The 19,619-nt window shown below is 42.7% G+C and overlaps 1 protein-coding gene across 1 annotated transcript in view; it reads right to left on the bottom strand.

Moving 5' to 3' along the window:
- Window positions 1–19,619, bottom strand: part of LOC106582899 (mannosyl-oligosaccharide 1,2-alpha-mannosidase IA) — a 218,104-nt gene that overhangs the window by 5,324 nt on the left and 193,161 nt on the right. The window contains 7 exon segments of the mRNA XM_082962941.1: window positions 1,534–1,706; window positions 7,661–7,882; window positions 9,727–9,769; window positions 9,771–9,841; window positions 11,254–11,347; window positions 11,868–11,991; window positions 15,939–16,033. Of these exon segments, the coding sequence (XP_082819067.1) occupies window positions 1,534–1,706; window positions 7,661–7,882; window positions 9,727–9,769; window positions 9,771–9,841; window positions 11,254–11,347; window positions 11,868–11,991; window positions 15,939–16,033 (822 nt within the window).

The following is a 19,619-nucleotide window of genomic DNA, read 5'->3' as shown; positions in this document are numbered from 1 at the left end:
CCTGGTTGTCTAGGGCTTAATTGAAAGGAAAAAACTCAAACCTGCAGACACTAGGCCCTCCATGGAATGACTTGGACAGCCCTGGTTTACAGGGTTAAAACCGAAACAACTCGAAGGTTAACAGTTTGGGGTAGGCAACCCTATTCCTGGAGAGCCGCAGTGTATGCTGGTTTTTGATTTAACCGACCTGGAAGACCAGGTGTGTTGAATTTAGTCAATCACTGAACTGATCAATTAGCTCAGTTGGTCAGCTCAGTGATTGACTAAATTCAACACTCACGGTTGGTATTGTAATCAGAACAACTTACCGTAATTTCCGGACTATTAAGCGCACCTGAATATAAACCGCACCCACTGAATTAATTTTTTTTATTTATTTTGAACATAAATAAGCCGCACATGTCTATAAGCCGCAGGTGCCTACCGGTACATTGAAACAAATGAACTTTACACAGGCTTTAACGAAACACGGCTTGTAACAAAAATAAATAGGCTTTAACGAAGCACGGCTTGTAACAAAAATAAATAGGCTTTAACGAAACACGGCTTGTAACAAAAATAAATAGGCTTTAACGAAACACGGCTTGTAACAATTTTTTTTATAATTAGCAGTAAACAGTAGCCTACCAAGAAAGTCATTGGTCACTATCTTCCTCCTCCTGTGCACTGAAACCATCTCCTTCGGTGTCGGAGTTGAATAGCCTCAGAATTGCTTCATCCGATATTGGATCGTTTTCATTGTCGCTCTCGTCACTTTCATCCGGAGGCAAATCCCCCGCTGAGCCCTCTTCAACACGCAGCAGTCCAGCCTTTCGAAACCCGTTGATGATAGTGGATTTTTTGACAATGCTCCACGCTGTCAGGACCCACAAATTTGAAAGCGGGAAAAATCCATATATTAGCCGCGTCATTGTTTAAGCCGCGAAGTTCAAATCGTGGGAAAAAAGTTGCGGCTTATAGTCCGGATTTTACGGTAGTCCTTTTTGAACAGAAGGGCGATGTATCTATTTGACAAACATTCCGTGCAATAGAAATAAAGTTTGGCAAATCTACTATGGCAATTTACCCGAAACTGTATGAATGTAAACTGTTGGTGTAGCCTATTGTTATTATTTTATTTGTTTCCTATTTATGTTATCCAAAAGTGTCTGGTATGGTCATTTCTTAACTGCTATTTTTCAGGGACTCATTTGAATTTCCTGATGCAACAGGAAAATTCTCTGCCACAAGAGTGATCAAGTTAAGATCCAACATCTGTATGTGGGATATGATTGTCTCTATTGAGGTTTTTAATCATATTTCAAAAACACATTCTAGAATCACGGTTTTATTGTTCTTTACACATCCTTGTTAAATGCACTTTAAGGATAAGCGTCAGATCTCCACTCAGTTTAAACTCAATGCTAATCAAAATGTAACAAATAAAACCAGAAGATAATTTGGAGATAAAGCACCAGAGTAACAAGTCATTAGTTTAGTGACATTATGGCTGCATCATGAAGACTGTGCAACGTTAACGTCTGTGTGACTCACCTCCACTGCCTCCCAGCCCCACTCCCGGTACTTGGGGTCATGGGTCAACCTCCACATGTACATGTAGCTCTCAATGACCTCCGGCCGCAGGATGTAGTATCTGTCACTCAGTCTGGTCGCTGTGGCTTCCGCCCCACCGTCGAATCGGAATGCCTCGGGCCCTAATTTCGTAGCTAAAGGGAGATTAGAGAGACACAGAGTGAACAGATTAAATTATGTACTTAAAAAAAAACATGGGGGATGAGGAATTTTATTTGAGTCAATTTATTTTTAAGTTAATAGTTTGTTCAATCAGTCTGAGGTACTGAAACAAATCAAAACGAACCACATAGCTGTGGGTGAATTAGCAACGCACTATAAATACTATAGCCCTGGCACAGAATCGGGATTCCGACATTACGCTCTAAAACGTCATGGAAAATGAGCTCTACAATAAAGACCTGTTCCCCAGTTGGTCTTGTAATCCAGACGGTCTACACATTCTGTCTCTGCCACTCTGGAAGGACATAGCAACAGCATGTGAACAGGATTCCCATCTACAGTAGCACAATGGTTGCCACTCTGGGTAGCAATTTCTTTTAGATTTGGAGTTCAGGGTAAGACCATTGGCATGGCAACATTTCACATTTTGAATCTCAATCAGGATGAGTATGTAGTACTACATATGTCACATGACGCATGTTTTTTCCCCAAACAGTAGTAGGATATTTGCCAGGTCGTTTGCAGAACCCTTACAAAAAAAACACGTAAAATGTGCATTTTCACATGTGAAATCACACGTTGAGCTTAAACCATATTTTCACATGTATTAAATTTAGAGTTCACATGTTAACACGTGAGGAGAATAACACCTCACATGTGAATTGCAATTTGGAATATCGGATATGCAGTTATATTTCACATGTGGAATTGCAAGTTCACATGTGGGGTTGAAATAATGTTATTCCCCTCACATGCGAAAAGATGGTGTTACATGTTGCAGTAGCAAAGCTTCCACTGGTGGAATTAGGGTGACCACATGTAAAAAGCCCAAATGTGGGACAAGGGAACGATTTTGCAGGACAGTCGCGGGACAGTGGACAGAATTAAAAAAAAATCTTAGAGGTTTATGGATCACGTTCAAATGGGGACATAGTTCTGCTGTATGAAGGTCACTGCCTGTTAAAGGGGCAATCCTTAGTAAGTACATACATTTTTGTACTTACTCACTGCAGTCACAACATCCATCTGGCAGGAGAGGAATGAGAGCAGCCATGGCAGCAGTGGCATTTCACTCCTTGACATCATCTGCTTTCTACTTCAGTACACACGACTAACTCCAACTTTCTCAACACTTTTTAGGACAGAGAGCCCATCTGTCTTTTGAACTTTTGACTGTTTTATGTTTCTATACATCAACCTTCATCTCCTCCCCAACAGCGAGGCACATTAGCCAATGACAGAAAAAGTTCTGACATTTTCTCTCGTCTGAATTGATATAGGGATGTAAAGATGGTGACGGAGGGTAGGGCTGCTGTCTTAACGGCTCTTAACCAACCATGCTATTTAAAAAAAAAATGTTGCGTTGTGCGTAACTTGTTTTATACATAATGTTGCTGCTACCCGAAAATAGTTTCTGGACATCAGAACTGGGATTACTCACCTCAAATTGGACGAGGATTTCTTCTTCAATGAGTCAGACGGGAGGGATATACTACAGACACCGGACCATGCCCAGATCCCCGTGATTCGTTGGAAAAGGAAACGTAGGTTTCGCGGAAAGAGATCAGGATGCCTTGTAAGGATCAGGCAACAAGTGCCTAATCTGCCCTTGCCTTCTGTTCTGCTAGTTAACGTTCAATCGCTGGAAAATAAATGGGACGAACTGAAAGCGCGTATATCCTACCAACGGGACATTAAAAACTGTAACATACCACCACAGACCGAGGCTGGCACAAAAACCCCACTCAATGAGCTGTATTCTGCCATAAGCAAACAGAAAAACGCTCACCCAGAGGCAGCGCTCCTAGTGGCGGGGGACTTTAATACAGGGAAACTTAAATCAGCTTTACCTAATTTCTATCAGCATGTTAAATGTGTAACCAGAAGGAAAAAAAATCTAGACCACCTTTACTCCCTCACCCTCCATTTTGCAAATCTGACCATAACTCTATCCTCCTGATTCCTGCTTACAAGCAAAAATTAAAGCAGGAAGCACCAGTGACTCGGTCTACAAAAAAAAGTGGTCAGATGAAGCAGATGCTAAACTACAGGACTGTTTTGCTAGCAAAGACTGGAATATGGCATTGAGGAGTACACCACATCAGTCATTGGCTTTATCAATAAGTGCATCGAGGACTTCGTCCCCACAGTGACTGTACGTACATACCCCAACCAGAAGCCATGGATTACAGGCAACATTCACACTGAGCTAAAGGCTAGAGCTGACACTTTAAAAGGAGCGGGACTCTAACCTGGAAGCTTATAAGAAATCTCGCTATGCCCTCCGACGAACCATCAAAAGGGCAAAGTGTCAATAAAGTACTAAGATCGAATCATGCTACACTGGCTCCGGTGCTTGTCGGATGTGGCAGGGCTTGCAAACTATTACAGACTACAAAGGGAAGCACAGCCGAGAACTGTCCAGTGACACGAGCCTACCAGATGAGCTAAATAACTTCTATGCTCGCGTCGAGGCAAGTAACACTGAAACATGCATGAAAGCATCAGCTGTTCCGGATGACTGTGTAATCACGCTCTCCGCAGCCGATGTGAGTAAGATTTGATTGGATTTGATTTGACCTTTAAACAGGTCAACATTCACAAGGCTGCTGGGCCGGATGGATTACTAGGATGTGTACTCCGAGCATGCGCTGACCAACTGGCAAGTGTCTTCACTGACATTTTCAACCTCTCCCTGTCTGAGTCTGTAATACCAACATGTTTCAAGCAGACCACCATAGTGTTCTTGGGCACAAGGACTAAGGTAACCTGCCTAAATGACTACCGACCCGTAGCACTCACGTTTGTAGCCATGAAATGCTTTGAAAGGCTCACATCAACACCATTATCCCAGAAACCCTACCGCACTCCAACAGATCCACAGATGATGCAATCTCTATTGTACTCCACACTGCCCTTTCCCACCTGGACAAAAGAAACACCTATGTGAGAATGCTATTCATTAACTACAGCTCAGCGTTCAACACCATAGTGCCCTCAAAGCTCATCACTAAGCTAAGGAACCTGGGACTAAACACCTCCCTCTGCAACTGGATCCTGGACTTCCTGACCGGCCGCCCTCAGGTGATAAGGGCAGGTAACAACACATCCGCCACACTGATCCTCAACACGGGGTCCCCTCAGGGGTGCGTACTCAGTCCCCTCCTGTACTCTCTGTTCACTCATGAATACACGGCCAGGCACGACTCCAACACCATCATTAAGTTTGCTGATGACACAACAGTGGTACAGTAGGCCTGATCACCGACAACGACGAGACAGCCTATAGGGCTTCAAGTTCTTTGGCGTCCACATCACCATCAAACTAACATGGTCCAAGCACACCAAGACAGTCGTGAAGAGGGCACGACAAAACCTATTCCCCTTCAGGAGACTGAAAAGATTTGGCATGGGTCCTCAGATCCTCAAAGGTTCTATAGCTGCACCATCGAGAGCATCCTGACTGGTTGCATCACTGCCTGGTATGGCAACTGCTCGGCCTCCGACCTTAAGGCACTACAGAGAGTAGTGTGAACGGGCCAAGCTTCCTGCCATCCAAGACCTCTATACCAGGCGGTGTCAGAGGAAGGCCCTAAAATTTGTCAAAGACTACAGCCACCCTAGTCATAGACTGTTCTCTCTGCTACCGTACGGCAAGCGGTACCGGAGCGCCAAGTCTAGGTCCAAGAGGCTTCTAAACAGCTTCTACCCCCAAGCCATAAGACTCCTGAACAGCTAATCAAATGGCTACCCAGACTATTTGCATTACTCCCCCCCCCCCATGCGGCTGCTACTCTCTGTTATTATCTATGCATAGCCACTTTAATAACTCTACCTACATGTACATAATTACAACAATTACCTCGACACCGGTGCCCCCGCACATTGACACATTGACTCTGTACCAGTACCCCCTGTATATAGCCCCGCCATTGTTATTTACTGCTGCGCTTTAATTATTTGTTATTCTTATCTCTTACTTTTTTGGGGGGATTTTCTGAATTGTTGAATTGTTGCTTGAGGGCTTGTAAGTAAGCATTTCACTGTAAGGTCTACACCTGTTGTATTCGGTGCATGTGACAATTAAAATTTGATTTGATTTGGCTAGAAGACGGGGGCCAGCAGGCCCTGTTGTGTTGATGGCACAGATCCAGACAGCAGAGAGGTGCAGCAGAAGGAGAGACCATTTTAACATCCTTTCTCACTCCAAAGGCATCCAATCCAACAGAAGCTAAGAGGCTCGGAAGTGAAATATTGAGCAGCCCTCTGATGAGAAGGGGGGAAAATGAAGAAAAAAAGCAGAGGATGGCAATAAAAAGGAGGAGGTGCCTTTTGGATGGGGAGATGAAAAGTCTTCTAAGTATATCAAGAAACCTGTTATGTGATGAGTCGCATCAGCTGTATTATCAGGATGAAACCGGTCTGCTCACCCTGTGGTGGAAACACTCAAAATTGATTCCCGAATAATATATTTCCGTTAAGTTTCAGGGCCGAGGACGAGAAATCAAGTTCAAGCAAGTTTTTAACCCAAAAGTGAACACAACTCATTTTTTTATTATCTCTCAGTCTTTTAGATTCCCTCGAGTTCATTCTCCATCCAAGACAGTGCACAGTAAATAAAGGATAGTTGAAAAGTGTTGGGTTGAATTGACTCTACTGGGAGTTTTCTTAACCATCGGGAGTGATACGCTCCCTGAGTTGATTGGGACGCAGTACCTTTGCCTCCATTAAGAGTAACTATAATGTTACACAATAAACATTTAAATAAGGCTTTATACCCTTATAACTCAAAGGAAGTAAACTGAAAGAGAAGTTTACTCTGCTGGAGTTGATTATTAGTTTTAAACAACACAGAAAAGTGAAAAATGGTAAGGGAGTTGATAAAAATTATACTGAAAATAATAAAATGGCAATTAGAGTTAACTCTTTGCGAGTTGGATATTTACTCCTTTTAATGTAATTTTTACTTCAAAAATATGAACAGCATGACTAGAATAGCTTGAACAATATAAATAGTTAGAATAGTTTTAACAACAATATACCATATAAACCCCAAAATAGTGTAAAATGAACTGTGTGTGTGGAATCTCATCAAGACTGGAGGATCTGGCTCTTGTTTGATCTTCGTCCTCTCCAGGTTGAGTTGTGCTACAAATCATTTGCCTGTGGTCCTTGTGAGACTCTCATTCTCCGTTTATTTTACAAATGACAGACATCTTGGTCTTTCTCTCCATTCTGAATCACCACTGACTGCCTTCAAATGATTACTGCTTTCAAAAGAGGTCTGGTAGGACAGCATGAGTGCACATTGAAGTATAGAAAGATGATAAAGAATAATTTGGAACAACTTTTATTCCTCACATCACAGACATGAGGTTCTGAAGCTCCCTATTAAGCCTTACATCCGGCTTTTGAGGTGTAGCTGCCAGCTAGAAGTGATTCTCTGGTTAATTCAGGGGGAAATTAAATGTAAATTGACTGCAGATTTTTTTTATTTGCAATATGACTCAATCTCTCCCTGATGAAGGCCATGCAGCCGATACGCTTCAGAGTTTTAAATCTCTGTTTCCATTGAACATGCCATACAAATAAAGGCATTTAAATGAATTATATGAAGAGTGACTTGGTCCCCCATTCTTTTTGATGACCAATTTACCTCTTTTACCAAAGAGAACCTTCTATGTACAAAAACCTATTATGATCTTTCTATTTTTCTATTTCTCTGGGGGTCACCAAATTCCTTCACTTAACAAGATAGTCTAACGGCATTGTAATTTCACTGACAATAACAGGAAACGCTATAATTGCTCTGAATACACAGAGCAACATCCAGCCATTGGATATCCAGTATCCTTAAATACTCATCTCATACCTGTCCTTGGTCACATAGATGTCCTATACTCAATGCATTCCCAGTCCTACTCACCAGATCTACTATAGCTCTCATGGCAGGTGTGTGTAATCTCTGCAGCCAGGTCCAGGTAGTGCTGCCTCTTCTCTGGAGCGCCGTCGTCGGCTCCGATCACCACCATGCCCCCGGAGAAGCAGGCCAGGTGCCCCATCTTGTGGTCCAGGATGCCCCCCCTCCACTCCGCCATGTAGGTCAGCCCACCAGGGGACTTCTGCACCAGGTTAGCCTCGATAGCCTGGGGGACGATTGACATTTATAAATGGGTGAGACACAGATAAATCTATATTAATTCACTGCATACTGAAGCATTTTTTTCAACTCGGTGTTGCTCTGAATCCTGCTGGAACTGTGATGGGGAAACATGGTTAGCATTTATACTAGCCGGGGGGGGGGGGGGGGGGGGGGGGGGGGTGAGAGACCAAGAAAACATACACAGACAAACCTCCATTCACATACAGTAGAATACAGATTTCGACCTTAGAAATAGAATCCAGGCTTTTTATTCCAGTCATTCTATATGTATGATTTCAACTCTGTGGGTTCTGAATGCTTCTGTTACTCTGAAAATGAGATGGCGAAACACTGACAATAAAAAAAAAAAAAGGCCGCAATAGTTTTTCAATTTAAATCTGATCTAAGAAGAAATACTGGAGAAGCAATTGGAAGGTCTGGAATACATTTCTATCTACAGCACATGTGCCATGGCAGTGCTGGGATGTCAGCGGCTTCAATTTGTGTGTACCCAAGTTGTTGTATGGCTTGTCCTATCCAAAATGGTCTGTGGATAAATGTTTTGTAGACGTACTATCTATGCACATTACCAACGTGAACAACGTGTCCATATTGGTATGTGTGTCTGCATTTATGTACGGAATTATTTATACATCCTATAACACATTCTATTCTGATTCCAGGAGAGAGAGAGAAGTGGAAATCTGGTGGAAACAAAGGAGAGATAGAGGGAGAGTGCGAAACAGGAGAGAGATAATAGGGACACTTGAAGTTTCTCCCACCCCTGTTGCAACGTCTCCTGCCAGAGTCTGTCTGTCTGTCTGTCTGTCTGTCTGTCTGTCTGTCTGTCTGTCTGTCTGTCTGTCTGTCTGTCTGTCTGTCTGTCTGTCTCTGTCTCTGTCTCTGTCTCTGTCTCTGTCTCTCTCTCTCTCTCTCTCTCTCTCTCTCTCTCTCTCTCTCTCTCTCTCTCTCTCTCCTCTCTCTCTCCTCTCTCTCTCTCTCTCTCTCTCTCTCTCTCTCTCTCTCTCTCTCTCTCTCCTCTCTCTCTCTCTCTCTCTCTCGCTCTCTCTCTCTCTCTCTCTCTCTCTCTCTCTCTCTCTCTCTAAAGTTAATCTTGCTTCTAGCACATGACATCGATCCCCATCATTGTCATTTTTATGGGTGGCACCAGCGGGACTCAAACCCACGATCCTAAAACCTAGCAAGTATTTCTTGTACTAGCTACGCTAGAGATACCAGAAAACTATAACTCTTTTAAATACCAGGCCACAGGCGAGAGATTGTCTATAATTAATGTATTTGCCTCTGGCTTGACCCTCCAATGAGCAAATAGTCTCATCAGCCTAAAAGACTATTGTCAATGGTATTTAAGGAGAAGATATTGTGCTAATTGATGGCTGAGGGATTAGGTGTGCGTGTGTGGAGGAGGTTGTGTGTTTGTGTGTGTCGTGCCATGTTTTGTGAGTGTGTATGTGTGGTGTGAGAGTGTGTGTGTGTAGGGGTGGCATATTTGCATGTGCACGCTTGCATGTATGCGTGTGTTAGCTCATGTGCATGTTTGTGTGTATGTTTGTGACTTTGTGTGCACACTTACACGCGTGTGCATGTGTCGTGTGTGTGTCTGTGCATCACAGGTTGCTGATACTTGTTATGACATACCGTAAAAGGACACTGAACTCTAAAACTACAGCGATAACAGACCCCAGTCCTCCTTTCCTTTGTTCCCTCCATCCATATATCCCTCCATATTGTATATATCCATTCACAACAGTGCCTGCTGAGATAGAGCGGCCCCCTGACGACAGCAGTAGGTCCCTCTCTGCGTCCTATATGGAATTTCTCCCTACCTCCAGAGCAACTATAGTACATCGTCTTAGCCTCCTCATCCGTCTTTGTCTGACATCAAATATGATTTGATCAGATATTCGTAGAAGCTATCCCCCAGGCCGCCAATGGAAACGTGATCTGGGAGAGGAAAAAAGAGAGAAATCTGACATTATCTCATTATCTCCACACGGGGGGGGGGGTGGGGATCTATTTTTCCACAAACATTACTCTGCAGTCTCACAGGCAGGCGGACCTTGGGTTTACTAAACCCAATAACCAACCAGTCAAATAGAATCAGAGTGTACGTGAGAATCTCTTGTGGGGTATGACAGACTGACTGATTTGTAGATTCATACTCGGGGTAGCCTTAGCACAGAAAATAACATGGTCATTATGGCTAGCTTTATCACGTACCCACACAGTTGTGGTTATAATTTAAATAAAAATAATAATTGATTAGTACAACTTCAGATATACATTTTTTCCCCTCCCACTCAATTTCATGCTAATTTAAATACTCTGGATAAGATACCGGGTTGGAGACGTTTTTGTGCTCTCACACATCCACACACACATCCATGCAGGCACGCCCGCCCGCCCTCCACCACCACACACTCCTACACACTGTGAAAGGTTATCACGCAGCGTTCTGTTAGCCCTTGACAACAGAACACCAGAGACTGTGGGAGAGGTCTGTGTGAATCCGTGCTTTCTGCTCTGTGCCCCATGTGCCCATGCTGACAAAAACACAGGCTGGGCTGAACACCCACTGTCCCTCTCCTTCCTCTCCTCCTTATCTACCTGCTTCATTAACCATTCACCCACAACAACAATTATCCCCATAATCAGCCAGATTAGGACTTTCAGGCCCACATCTTCAGATGCCATCTCGGCATCTCCCATTCCTCTGCCTTTCAGATGAATCGGAAAAGATTCAATTTCTCGACGTAATTGGATTCATTATTATTTTAATAACCCTGAGCGAGGCGATTTACAGCACTGCTTGAGACTGACATTGCTAGTGAAAGAAAGAAAGGAAGAAAAAGGGATGGACGGATGACAAGGATGCCCCAAAGGATTTAAATAGGAGCGCTCCTGCAAGGTCGGAGGAGTGTGTAGAAAGTTAGAAGATCAGTTCACGGGCGACTACGGGGTAATAATATGGAATTCTAGTGTTCCTGTACAGTTTAAAAACGTCTACGATTTGCCTTTGACTGGGTTAACCAAGGACGTTCTTTACTGCTGTACTACAATTACAAAGGAGGTGCTTGTATAGTGGCAAAAGCTTTCCTGTGGATACAGTAAGTGAAGTGTGGTGATCGAAATGAAGCTAGCCCGCTAGCCAGATAGCACTTTTTAGACCAGGCTAGTAGAGAATGTGGAGTGAAATGTTGTCTTCCCAAATATCGCATGGCACAGATTTTGTACCTTTGGCTAGTAGAATGCCCCTCAGGCTGTTTAGTAGACATTCTAGTTCCATTCTAGATCCCTTATGTTCCATGATAATAATATAATAATGTGTATCTCCTTCGGTGGAGACCAGTACTCACGTTGGACCCAGTTGCCACTGACGGGACTCAAGAAGTTGGGATAGAGACCGTGAGGCTTCTCGATTTTGTTCAACAGCTTTCGGATATTCATAACCTGCAACACCACACAGTAAAAAACACATTAGCTCTGAACGAACAATCTTTCTGTAAACTAGAAATAACTGTAGAGAGGATTTCAACTTTGGCATCACATATGCTTCTAAATTGATTTAAATGTCCTTGTACCCTGAAGTTGACACTTACTGACAAATTAGAAAGGAAACGTTGTCGTCCAATGAAAGTTACCATTATGTTCAGTATGCCGATTAAAAACATTCACAAATATCCATTAAATGAATTGAAAGTGAAGTTCTTAAGAATAGTAATGACTGCAGCAAGAAAAACACACATTGATAATGACTGATAAGCATACAATGTTAACGGTTTAACATATTTTACCTAGTCAAATCTGATATTCTGTCGTAGACCGTCACACATATGGTTGCAAAATGGCAAAAACGTCCCCAAAGTTCCCAGGTTTTTGAGAAATTCCTGTTGAACGATTCTAACTGGGAAAGTTTCTGGATTTGTGCAACCCAAGTCACTCACAGTATTGTGGGTACTGTAGTACATACCTTCTCTGTGTAGATGTCATTGTTGGAGAGCTCTGATAGGTGGACAAACTCCAGGTGCAGGGTTCCAAACTCCGCCAGGATACTGCTCCCGGCTGACGCCCAGCCCCAGCTCCAACTGGTGCCACTGCAATAGAAACCATACAGCGCCAAGTGAGGACAACAGTCAACACACACTGTTATACACACTGGGAACAGAAACCATACAGCGCCAAGTGAGGACCACAGTCAACACACACTGTTATACACACTGGGAACAGAAAACATACAGCGCCAAGTGAGGACCACAGTCAACACACACTGTTATACACACTGGGAACAGAAAACATACAGCGCCAAGTGAGGACCACAGTCAACACACACTGTTATACACACTGGGAACAGAAAACATACCGTGACAAGTGAGGACCACACTTGGCACAGTGTTACACACACTGGACATTACAGGTGTCACAGCACATACCACACCAAGAGAGGACCACAGTCAACACACACCATTACACCCTGGTTCACACTCAAGACAATAAATCCATGCTAGCGTAAAAAAAAATCATTACGTTCTGCAAAGTTTTAATTCGATTGTAATAATGGGCAAATAAACAGTATTGCAACTTGATGTGATGCTACAATTACACTTTGTCCTTACAAAATGTAGGCAGATTGTACAGATAAACACTCAACACCAGTGTCAGTTATGAAAAACATTCCATTTTCACCTCAGTGTGGTGTCACTTTCAGCAATTCCACGGTTTGTCTTTGAGGCAATTTAGTGTCTTGGAGCCAAAGCGTTATACGGTTCTAGTGCACCAACACCTACAATATCTCCAAAATGTGTTTTCTTTTATATCCCAGAGCAACGGCCCATCATTTGTTTCTTTCTTGCTTTTCAGAGGGCACTGAGCCGAGGAGACAGATATCCAGTCAGATATTACAATTGTTCATCACTCTCCAGAATTGTGTATTTTGGTGCTGAAGAAAGTACAGAGACTAAGGTGTGTCCCAAATGGCACCCTATTTAAAACACAGTGCACTACTATTGACCAAAGCCATGTGGGCTCTGGACAAAAATAGTACACTATATAGGGAATAGGGTGCCATTTAGGGCGCAGAATAAAGATTAAGCAGGTCTGGATCTGTTTGTCCCTCTTGGGCACCAACCCAGATGCTAGCTGATACACCGCATCATTTGTCTGGGGATCAGAGTGGGAGGCTTTACCACCCTCTGTAGATCAATAACACCGTCTACCTCTGCAGACTTGAGGAAAGCGTTAAGTTCATCTTAGAGACTTAAACAAGAGTGTCAACCAGGATCACCAATAAACCATGGCTGCGTCCAAAATGGCACCCTAGTTCTTATATAGTGCAATAATTTTGACCAGGATCCATAGGGTTCTGGTAAAAGTAGTACACTAAAGTGAGTAGAAGACTATATAGATAATGGGGTGCGGTTTCAGATGCAACCCATATCCTTTTGTCTTATTTCTCTATGAAAGTAGTGCACTGTGAGGATGATATGCGCAGCCGTCTCAGAATAACAGTGTGTCTATGTCTAAATTACGACTTCAACGACGTGCTAATACACTATGCCTAACCTGATCAGAGGAGGTGAGATGGAATGTCATTACATTACATTATAGTACATGACCTAATCCTACATTAATAGAAAGTGATAAAGTGATGAATGGAACTGAACGTATTAGTGGTGGATGGAAAGAAAAAAGAGAAACTATAAAGAGATGGAAGCAAAGAGAGATGTAGTCCTGATGAATATGCTTCTTATTAGTTTGGGGCTACACCATTAGCTGCTCAAGCTAAAGTAACATCAGGGCCCGTAGATTTGGAGTGAATGGCTTTAGTGCCTTATTGCAAACAGGATACATGTTTTGGAATATTTGTATTCTGTACAGGCTTCCTTCTTTTCACTCTGTCATTTAGGTTAGTATTATGGCGTAACAATGTTGTTGATCCATCCTCAGTTTACTCCTATCACAGGCATTCAACTCTGTAACTGTTTTAAAGTCACCATTGGCCTCATGGTCAAATCCCTGAGCGGTTTCCTTCCTCTCCGGCAACTGAGTTAGGAAGGACGCCTGTATCTTTGTAGTGACTGGGTGTATTGATACACCATCCGAAGTGGAATTAATAACTTTGCCATGCTCAAAGGGATATTCAATGTCTGCTTTTATTTTTTTAATCTACCAATAGGTGCCCTATTTTGCGAGGCATCGGAAAACATCCCTGGTCTTTATGGTTGAATTTGTGTTTGAAATTCACTGCTCGACTGAGGGACCTCACCGATAATTGTATGTGTGTGGTACAGAGATGAGGTAGTCATTAAAAAATCATGTTAAACACTATTATTGCGCCTCCGGGGTGGCGCAGTGGTCTAAGGCGCTAGCTGTGCCACCAGAGATTCTGGGTTCGAGCCCAGGCTTTGTCGCAGCTGGCCGCGACCGGGAGGCCCATGGGGGGGCACACAATTGGCCCAGCGTTGTCCAGGTTAGGGAGGGTTTGGCCGGCAGGGACATCCTTGTCTCACTGCGCACTAGCGACTCCTGTGGTGGGCCGGGCGCAGTGCACGCTGACCAGGTCACCAGGTGTACGGTGTTTCCACCGACACATTGGTGCGGCTGGCTTCCGGGTTGGATGTGCATTGTGTCAAGAAGCAGTGCGGCTTGGTTGGGTTGTGTTTCGGAGGACGCATGGCTCTCGACCTTCGCCTCTCCCGAGTCCGTACGGGCGTTGAAGCGATGAGACAAGACTGTAACTACTACCAATTGGATAGCATAAAATTGGGGAGAAAAAAGGGAAAAAAACCCCAAAAAACGCTATTATTGTACACAGAGTGAGTCCATGCAACCGTATTATGTGACATGTTATTAAGCAAATGTAACTCCTTAAGTTATTTAGGCTTCCACTTTGACATTATGGAGTATTGTGTGTAGGCCAGGGACAAACAATTTAAATTGAATCCATTTTAAATTCAGGCTGTAACAACATGTGGAAATGTGGAAAAAGTCAAGGGGTGTGGATACTTTCTGATGGCACTGTAAATTGGTACATTGCACACTTTAGGAAACTTGCAAAAATAATTCTCAGCTTTTGCATTCAGGAACTTGCAAACAAGTGTTCAACGCTTTCTCTATGCATTATTCATTGTGCTCCTTGTATGAATTTGTTCGCATCGCTAACTACAAAGTATTTACCTTGAGGTTCTTCAATGTGTTGAGGCCTTTTGGGAGCACATGCCGTATTCTATAAGTAGTCCCGATATACTGTATGAAAGTCGACATGGGACATGCTACATATACAACAGAAGACTTCGAAGACTTTCAAGTCAGCCCATAGGCAGCATATTAATTGTGTTATACTGAATTCCCTTGGTGTTTGTGTGTTTGAGGACATTAAAGATCTAGTACTTGTACATAAGTGTACTACATTAGGGGCAACATTGTTTCTCTCTGAGCTATAATGAAATCCATTGCTGTGTGGGTGTAGGTGTGTGTGTGTGTGTGCGTGTGTGTTCAATATGCGTTGTGTGTGTGTTTGTGTAGTTTCTGTACATGTAAGTTCCTTTACCTATGTCGCTGTAATTTATAATGGGTATTGTTCCTCCCTGCCCATCTGCACTCAGGGTCCATGTTACCCATCTAACTGGAATTAGCTCTGGAATCCGTTAATTCAATTTGCCAGCAACTGTCTGCTTAGACAGGCGGGTTAATTGGAAGCAGGTGGCAGGCAGAGGTGACAGAGAGATGTATTTTTAGAAGATAAGATAGTGAAAAGATGTCATAAAAAGTGTACAGTATCTAAACTATGTAGGGTTGGGGGGGTCTTGCATATGGGGATCCCGATAAAACCGCACAGATCAGGGTTGAACTCATTATTTCATTTGTGGCTCCAACACGAGGCCGCAAATTTCAAAAATTTCAAATGCAAACAAAAGTAAAAAATGGGCACCACCTTCTTATTGCAATGAAATCCAGCTAAATGTGTTGGTAAGGTCTCATACAGTATGTGTTTATAATAGGATACTGTAGCTAGGGAGTCATGGGGACTGGTAACTAGGCTCACCTGCCCAGGTTGATGACTCCACGTGGGATACCTGTTGGTGTGTTGAAGGCCGGTAGCAGCTTCTCCCCAAGCACCATAACTTTCCGCTTGAACATCTACAACAAGAAGGAAGGAGGGACACTTAGTAAACATTCACAGAAACACACAAAGACAGATGTACACACACCTGTGCAAAAACCAGCCCCAACCCCACAGAGGTCCACACCACCCCCACGTGACATCAACACAGGCATATTTTCATCTTGGCCCCTGTAAGAAAAATATTGTTGCTTCCAAGTACAGAACCTTTTCACCCAACAAAGGACCGTCAAATAACTCTTTCTGTCACGACTTCTGTCGAAGTCGATGCCCCTCCTTGTTCGGGTGGTGCTCGGCGGTCGACGTCACCGGTCTTCTAGCCACCATTGATCCATTTTTCTTTTTCCATTGGTTTTGTCTTGTCTTCCTACACACCTGGTTCCAATCCCATTAATTACATGTTGTGTATTTAACCCTTTGTTTCCCCTCATGTCCTTGTCAGAGATTGTTTGTTGTTTTGTGCGTGTTGGCATTTTTTTGGTGCGCAACAGGGTTTTGTTCCCATGTTTCTATTTTATTGTACTTCGGTTTTTGGAGTTTGTTTTACTTTATTAAACTACTCCAGTTCCACCAAGCTTGTTTCTCCTGCGCTTGACTTCTCTGCCACCTACACACACGCCTTGACACTTTCTTCAGATGAAAAAGGTTTCATGTAGAACCCTTTCATGTAGTGTACAGTCAAACACAGAGAGTAGAATTAAAGTGTAGCTCCAGCCCCAATACTTTCCAGATGGCTTCCCAGCCTCTCTCAACAAAGCTAATTATGTAGAACATAACAAACCCAGGGACAACGGACAGACGACGCTGCTCTGAGAAGGAATAAAAGCAATCTTATTGATGTAACCCAAAGCAGTTCAATTAAAACTACACTCTGCTGCCTGCCTCTTGAAAGCAGGGCCAAGGGAGGGTGAAGCACTGTCTCAAAGTAAGATTAACAGGTCAGATTGATCTGCATAACCTGCGAAGACAGAGTTAGAAGGAGAGAGAAGTAGAGAGAGGGTTAAATAGTGAGAGACTCAGAGTGCTGGTATTAGAATTGCGATGCAAGGCTGCTAACAGAGATAACTAGAAAGAGGGAGAGCGATATTGTTTGTGTGTGTGTGGTTGCATACGTAATTGTGTGTGTGTTAGGGTTGGGCAGTATCCAGATTTCATAACGTACCATACCAGGGTAAACAGTATTACTGGCAGTGCATACAAAGGGTGCTATTTCTTTCCAAGCGTAGAACATATAGTATATATACAGTACCAGTCAATGTTTGGACACACTTACTCATTCAAGGGTTTTTCTTTATTTTTACCATATTCTACATTGTAGATTAATAGTGACGACATCAAAACTATGAAATAGCACATATGGAATGATGTAGGAACAAAAAAAGTGTTAAACAAATCAAAATATATTTTATATTTGAGATTCTTCAAAGTAGCCACCCTTTGCCTTGATGCCAGCTTTGCACACTCTTGGCATTCTCTCAACCAGCTTCATGAGGTAGTCACCTGGAATGCATTTCAATTAACAGGGCTGCCTTGTTAAAAGTTAATTTGTGGAATTTCTTTCCTTCTTAATGCGTTTGAGCCAATCAGTTGAGTCGGGACAAGGTAGGAGTGGAATACAGAAGATAGCCCTATTACGTAAAATACCAAGTCCATATTATGGCAAGAACAGCTCAAATAAGCAAAGAGAAACGACAGTCCATCATTAATTTGAGACATGAAGGTCAGTCAATACAGAAAACTACAAGAACTTTGAAAGTTTCTTCAAGTGCTGTCGCAAAAACCATCAAGCGCTATAATTAAACTGGCTCTCATGAGGACCGCCACAGTAAAGGAAGACCCAGAGTTACCTCTGCTGCAGAGGTTAAGTTCATTAGAGTTACCAGCCTCAGAAATTGCAGCCCAAATAAATGCTTCACACAGTTCAAGTAACAGACACATCTCAACATCAACTGTTCAGAGGAGACTGTGTGAATCAGGCCTTTATGGTCAAATTGCTGCAAAGAAATCACTACTAAAGGACACAAATGAGAAGAAGAGACTTGCTTGGGCCAAGAAATACGAGCAATGGACATTAAGCAGGTGGAAATCTGTCCTTTGGTCTGATGAGTCCAAACTTTAGATTTTTGGTTCCAACCGCCTTATCTTTGTGAGAAGCAGTAGAAGGTGAACGGATGATCTCTGCATGTGTATTTCCCACCATGAAGCATGGAGGAGGTGTGATGGTGTGGGGGCGCTTTGCTGGTGACACTGTCTTTGATTTATTTATAATTCAAGGCACACTTAACCAGCATGGCTACCACATCACCCGAATCAACCCAGATGGTTTGGGATGAGTTGGACTGCAGAGTGAAGGAAAAGCAGCCAACAAGTGCTCAGCATATGTGGGAACTCCTTTAAGACTGACTCCAGGTGAAGCTGGTTGAGAGAATGCCAAGCGTGTGCAAAGCTGTCATCAAGGCAAAGGGTGGCTACTTTGAAGAATCTCAAATATAAAATATATTTTGATTTGTGTCCAAACTTCTGACTGGTACTGTATATATATATATATATATATAGCTAAATATATAGCTAAATTCTAACAAGCGCAAACAACCATAAACTAAATGCAAGGACAGAGAACCCAGCTCATAAAGTTATACAACTATCTCAAAAGGCTGCTCACACTTGATCCAGGAGGGGATTGATTTTCTGTGCAGTAACCAAGAAACTTGGTCTTGCAAACTAGCTACCTATAGCTAGCAAGTTAAACCAAATGCATAGCTGGAGCCCTTAGCTGGAGAAAATGTATTTGGCACTAAGATGGTTAACTTATAGCTAGTTATAAGATATTTATCTGGCATACATTAGTAGTGAATTTCATGTGTAACTTGATCACCTCTCTTGTGCTGCTCAACAGTGGACGTCACGTAACGAAACTTCAGTTTGCTCCATTTTCTCTTGATAAACAAACTGGCTAAATAAAATGTTTTATAAAAAAATCAAGATGCCCCGGTATACGGTATAGAGTATCACAGTATGAGTCATAATACCCATAAAACCTAGCAGTCAAACAGGGAAATGGTTCCAATTGTTTTATTCCAACATTCATTTTCCCCATAGGGGATTTTAGAAACACATAAAATAAGGGTTGTGGTAATTAGCTGCTAATGTAGCAATCATAAAGTACTACAAATACCACGGTGATCTAGACAGACTGCCGAATCGAGGCAAAGGTAAAAATCTCTGGATTAACTACCTAATGTAATGTAAATGTATTCATTAATAAATTGACAAAATATCTTTAAATTGACAATTCTGTGAACTGTCTTGTGCACGTTTTAAATTGACACAATATCTGTTAGCAAAGGTGTCAGCTAGAGATGACGTGCAGAGATTTGTGGTCTTGCATGATGTCTACTTTGATGCTAATTAGCGTTTTCGAATCAGAGTAAATAGAGCCGAATATATTGATAAAAGTCTCCTTGTCCGAAAGAGAATTACATGGTTATCAAAACGTCACCCCAGGGTAAACCTACATGAAACACAACCCTTATTCTTAGTGTGTCTAACATTCCCTATGGGAAAAATGAATGGTGGAAAAACGAATGGAACCATTTCCCTGTT

Source organism: Salmo salar, chromosome 02 (genome assembly GCF_965601325.2).
Source record: "Salmo salar chromosome 02, fSalSal1, whole genome shotgun sequence".
NCBI lineage: Eukaryota > Metazoa > Chordata > Actinopteri > Salmoniformes > Salmonidae > Salmo > Salmo salar.
This window is presented reverse-complemented; position numbering and strand designations above follow the sequence as displayed.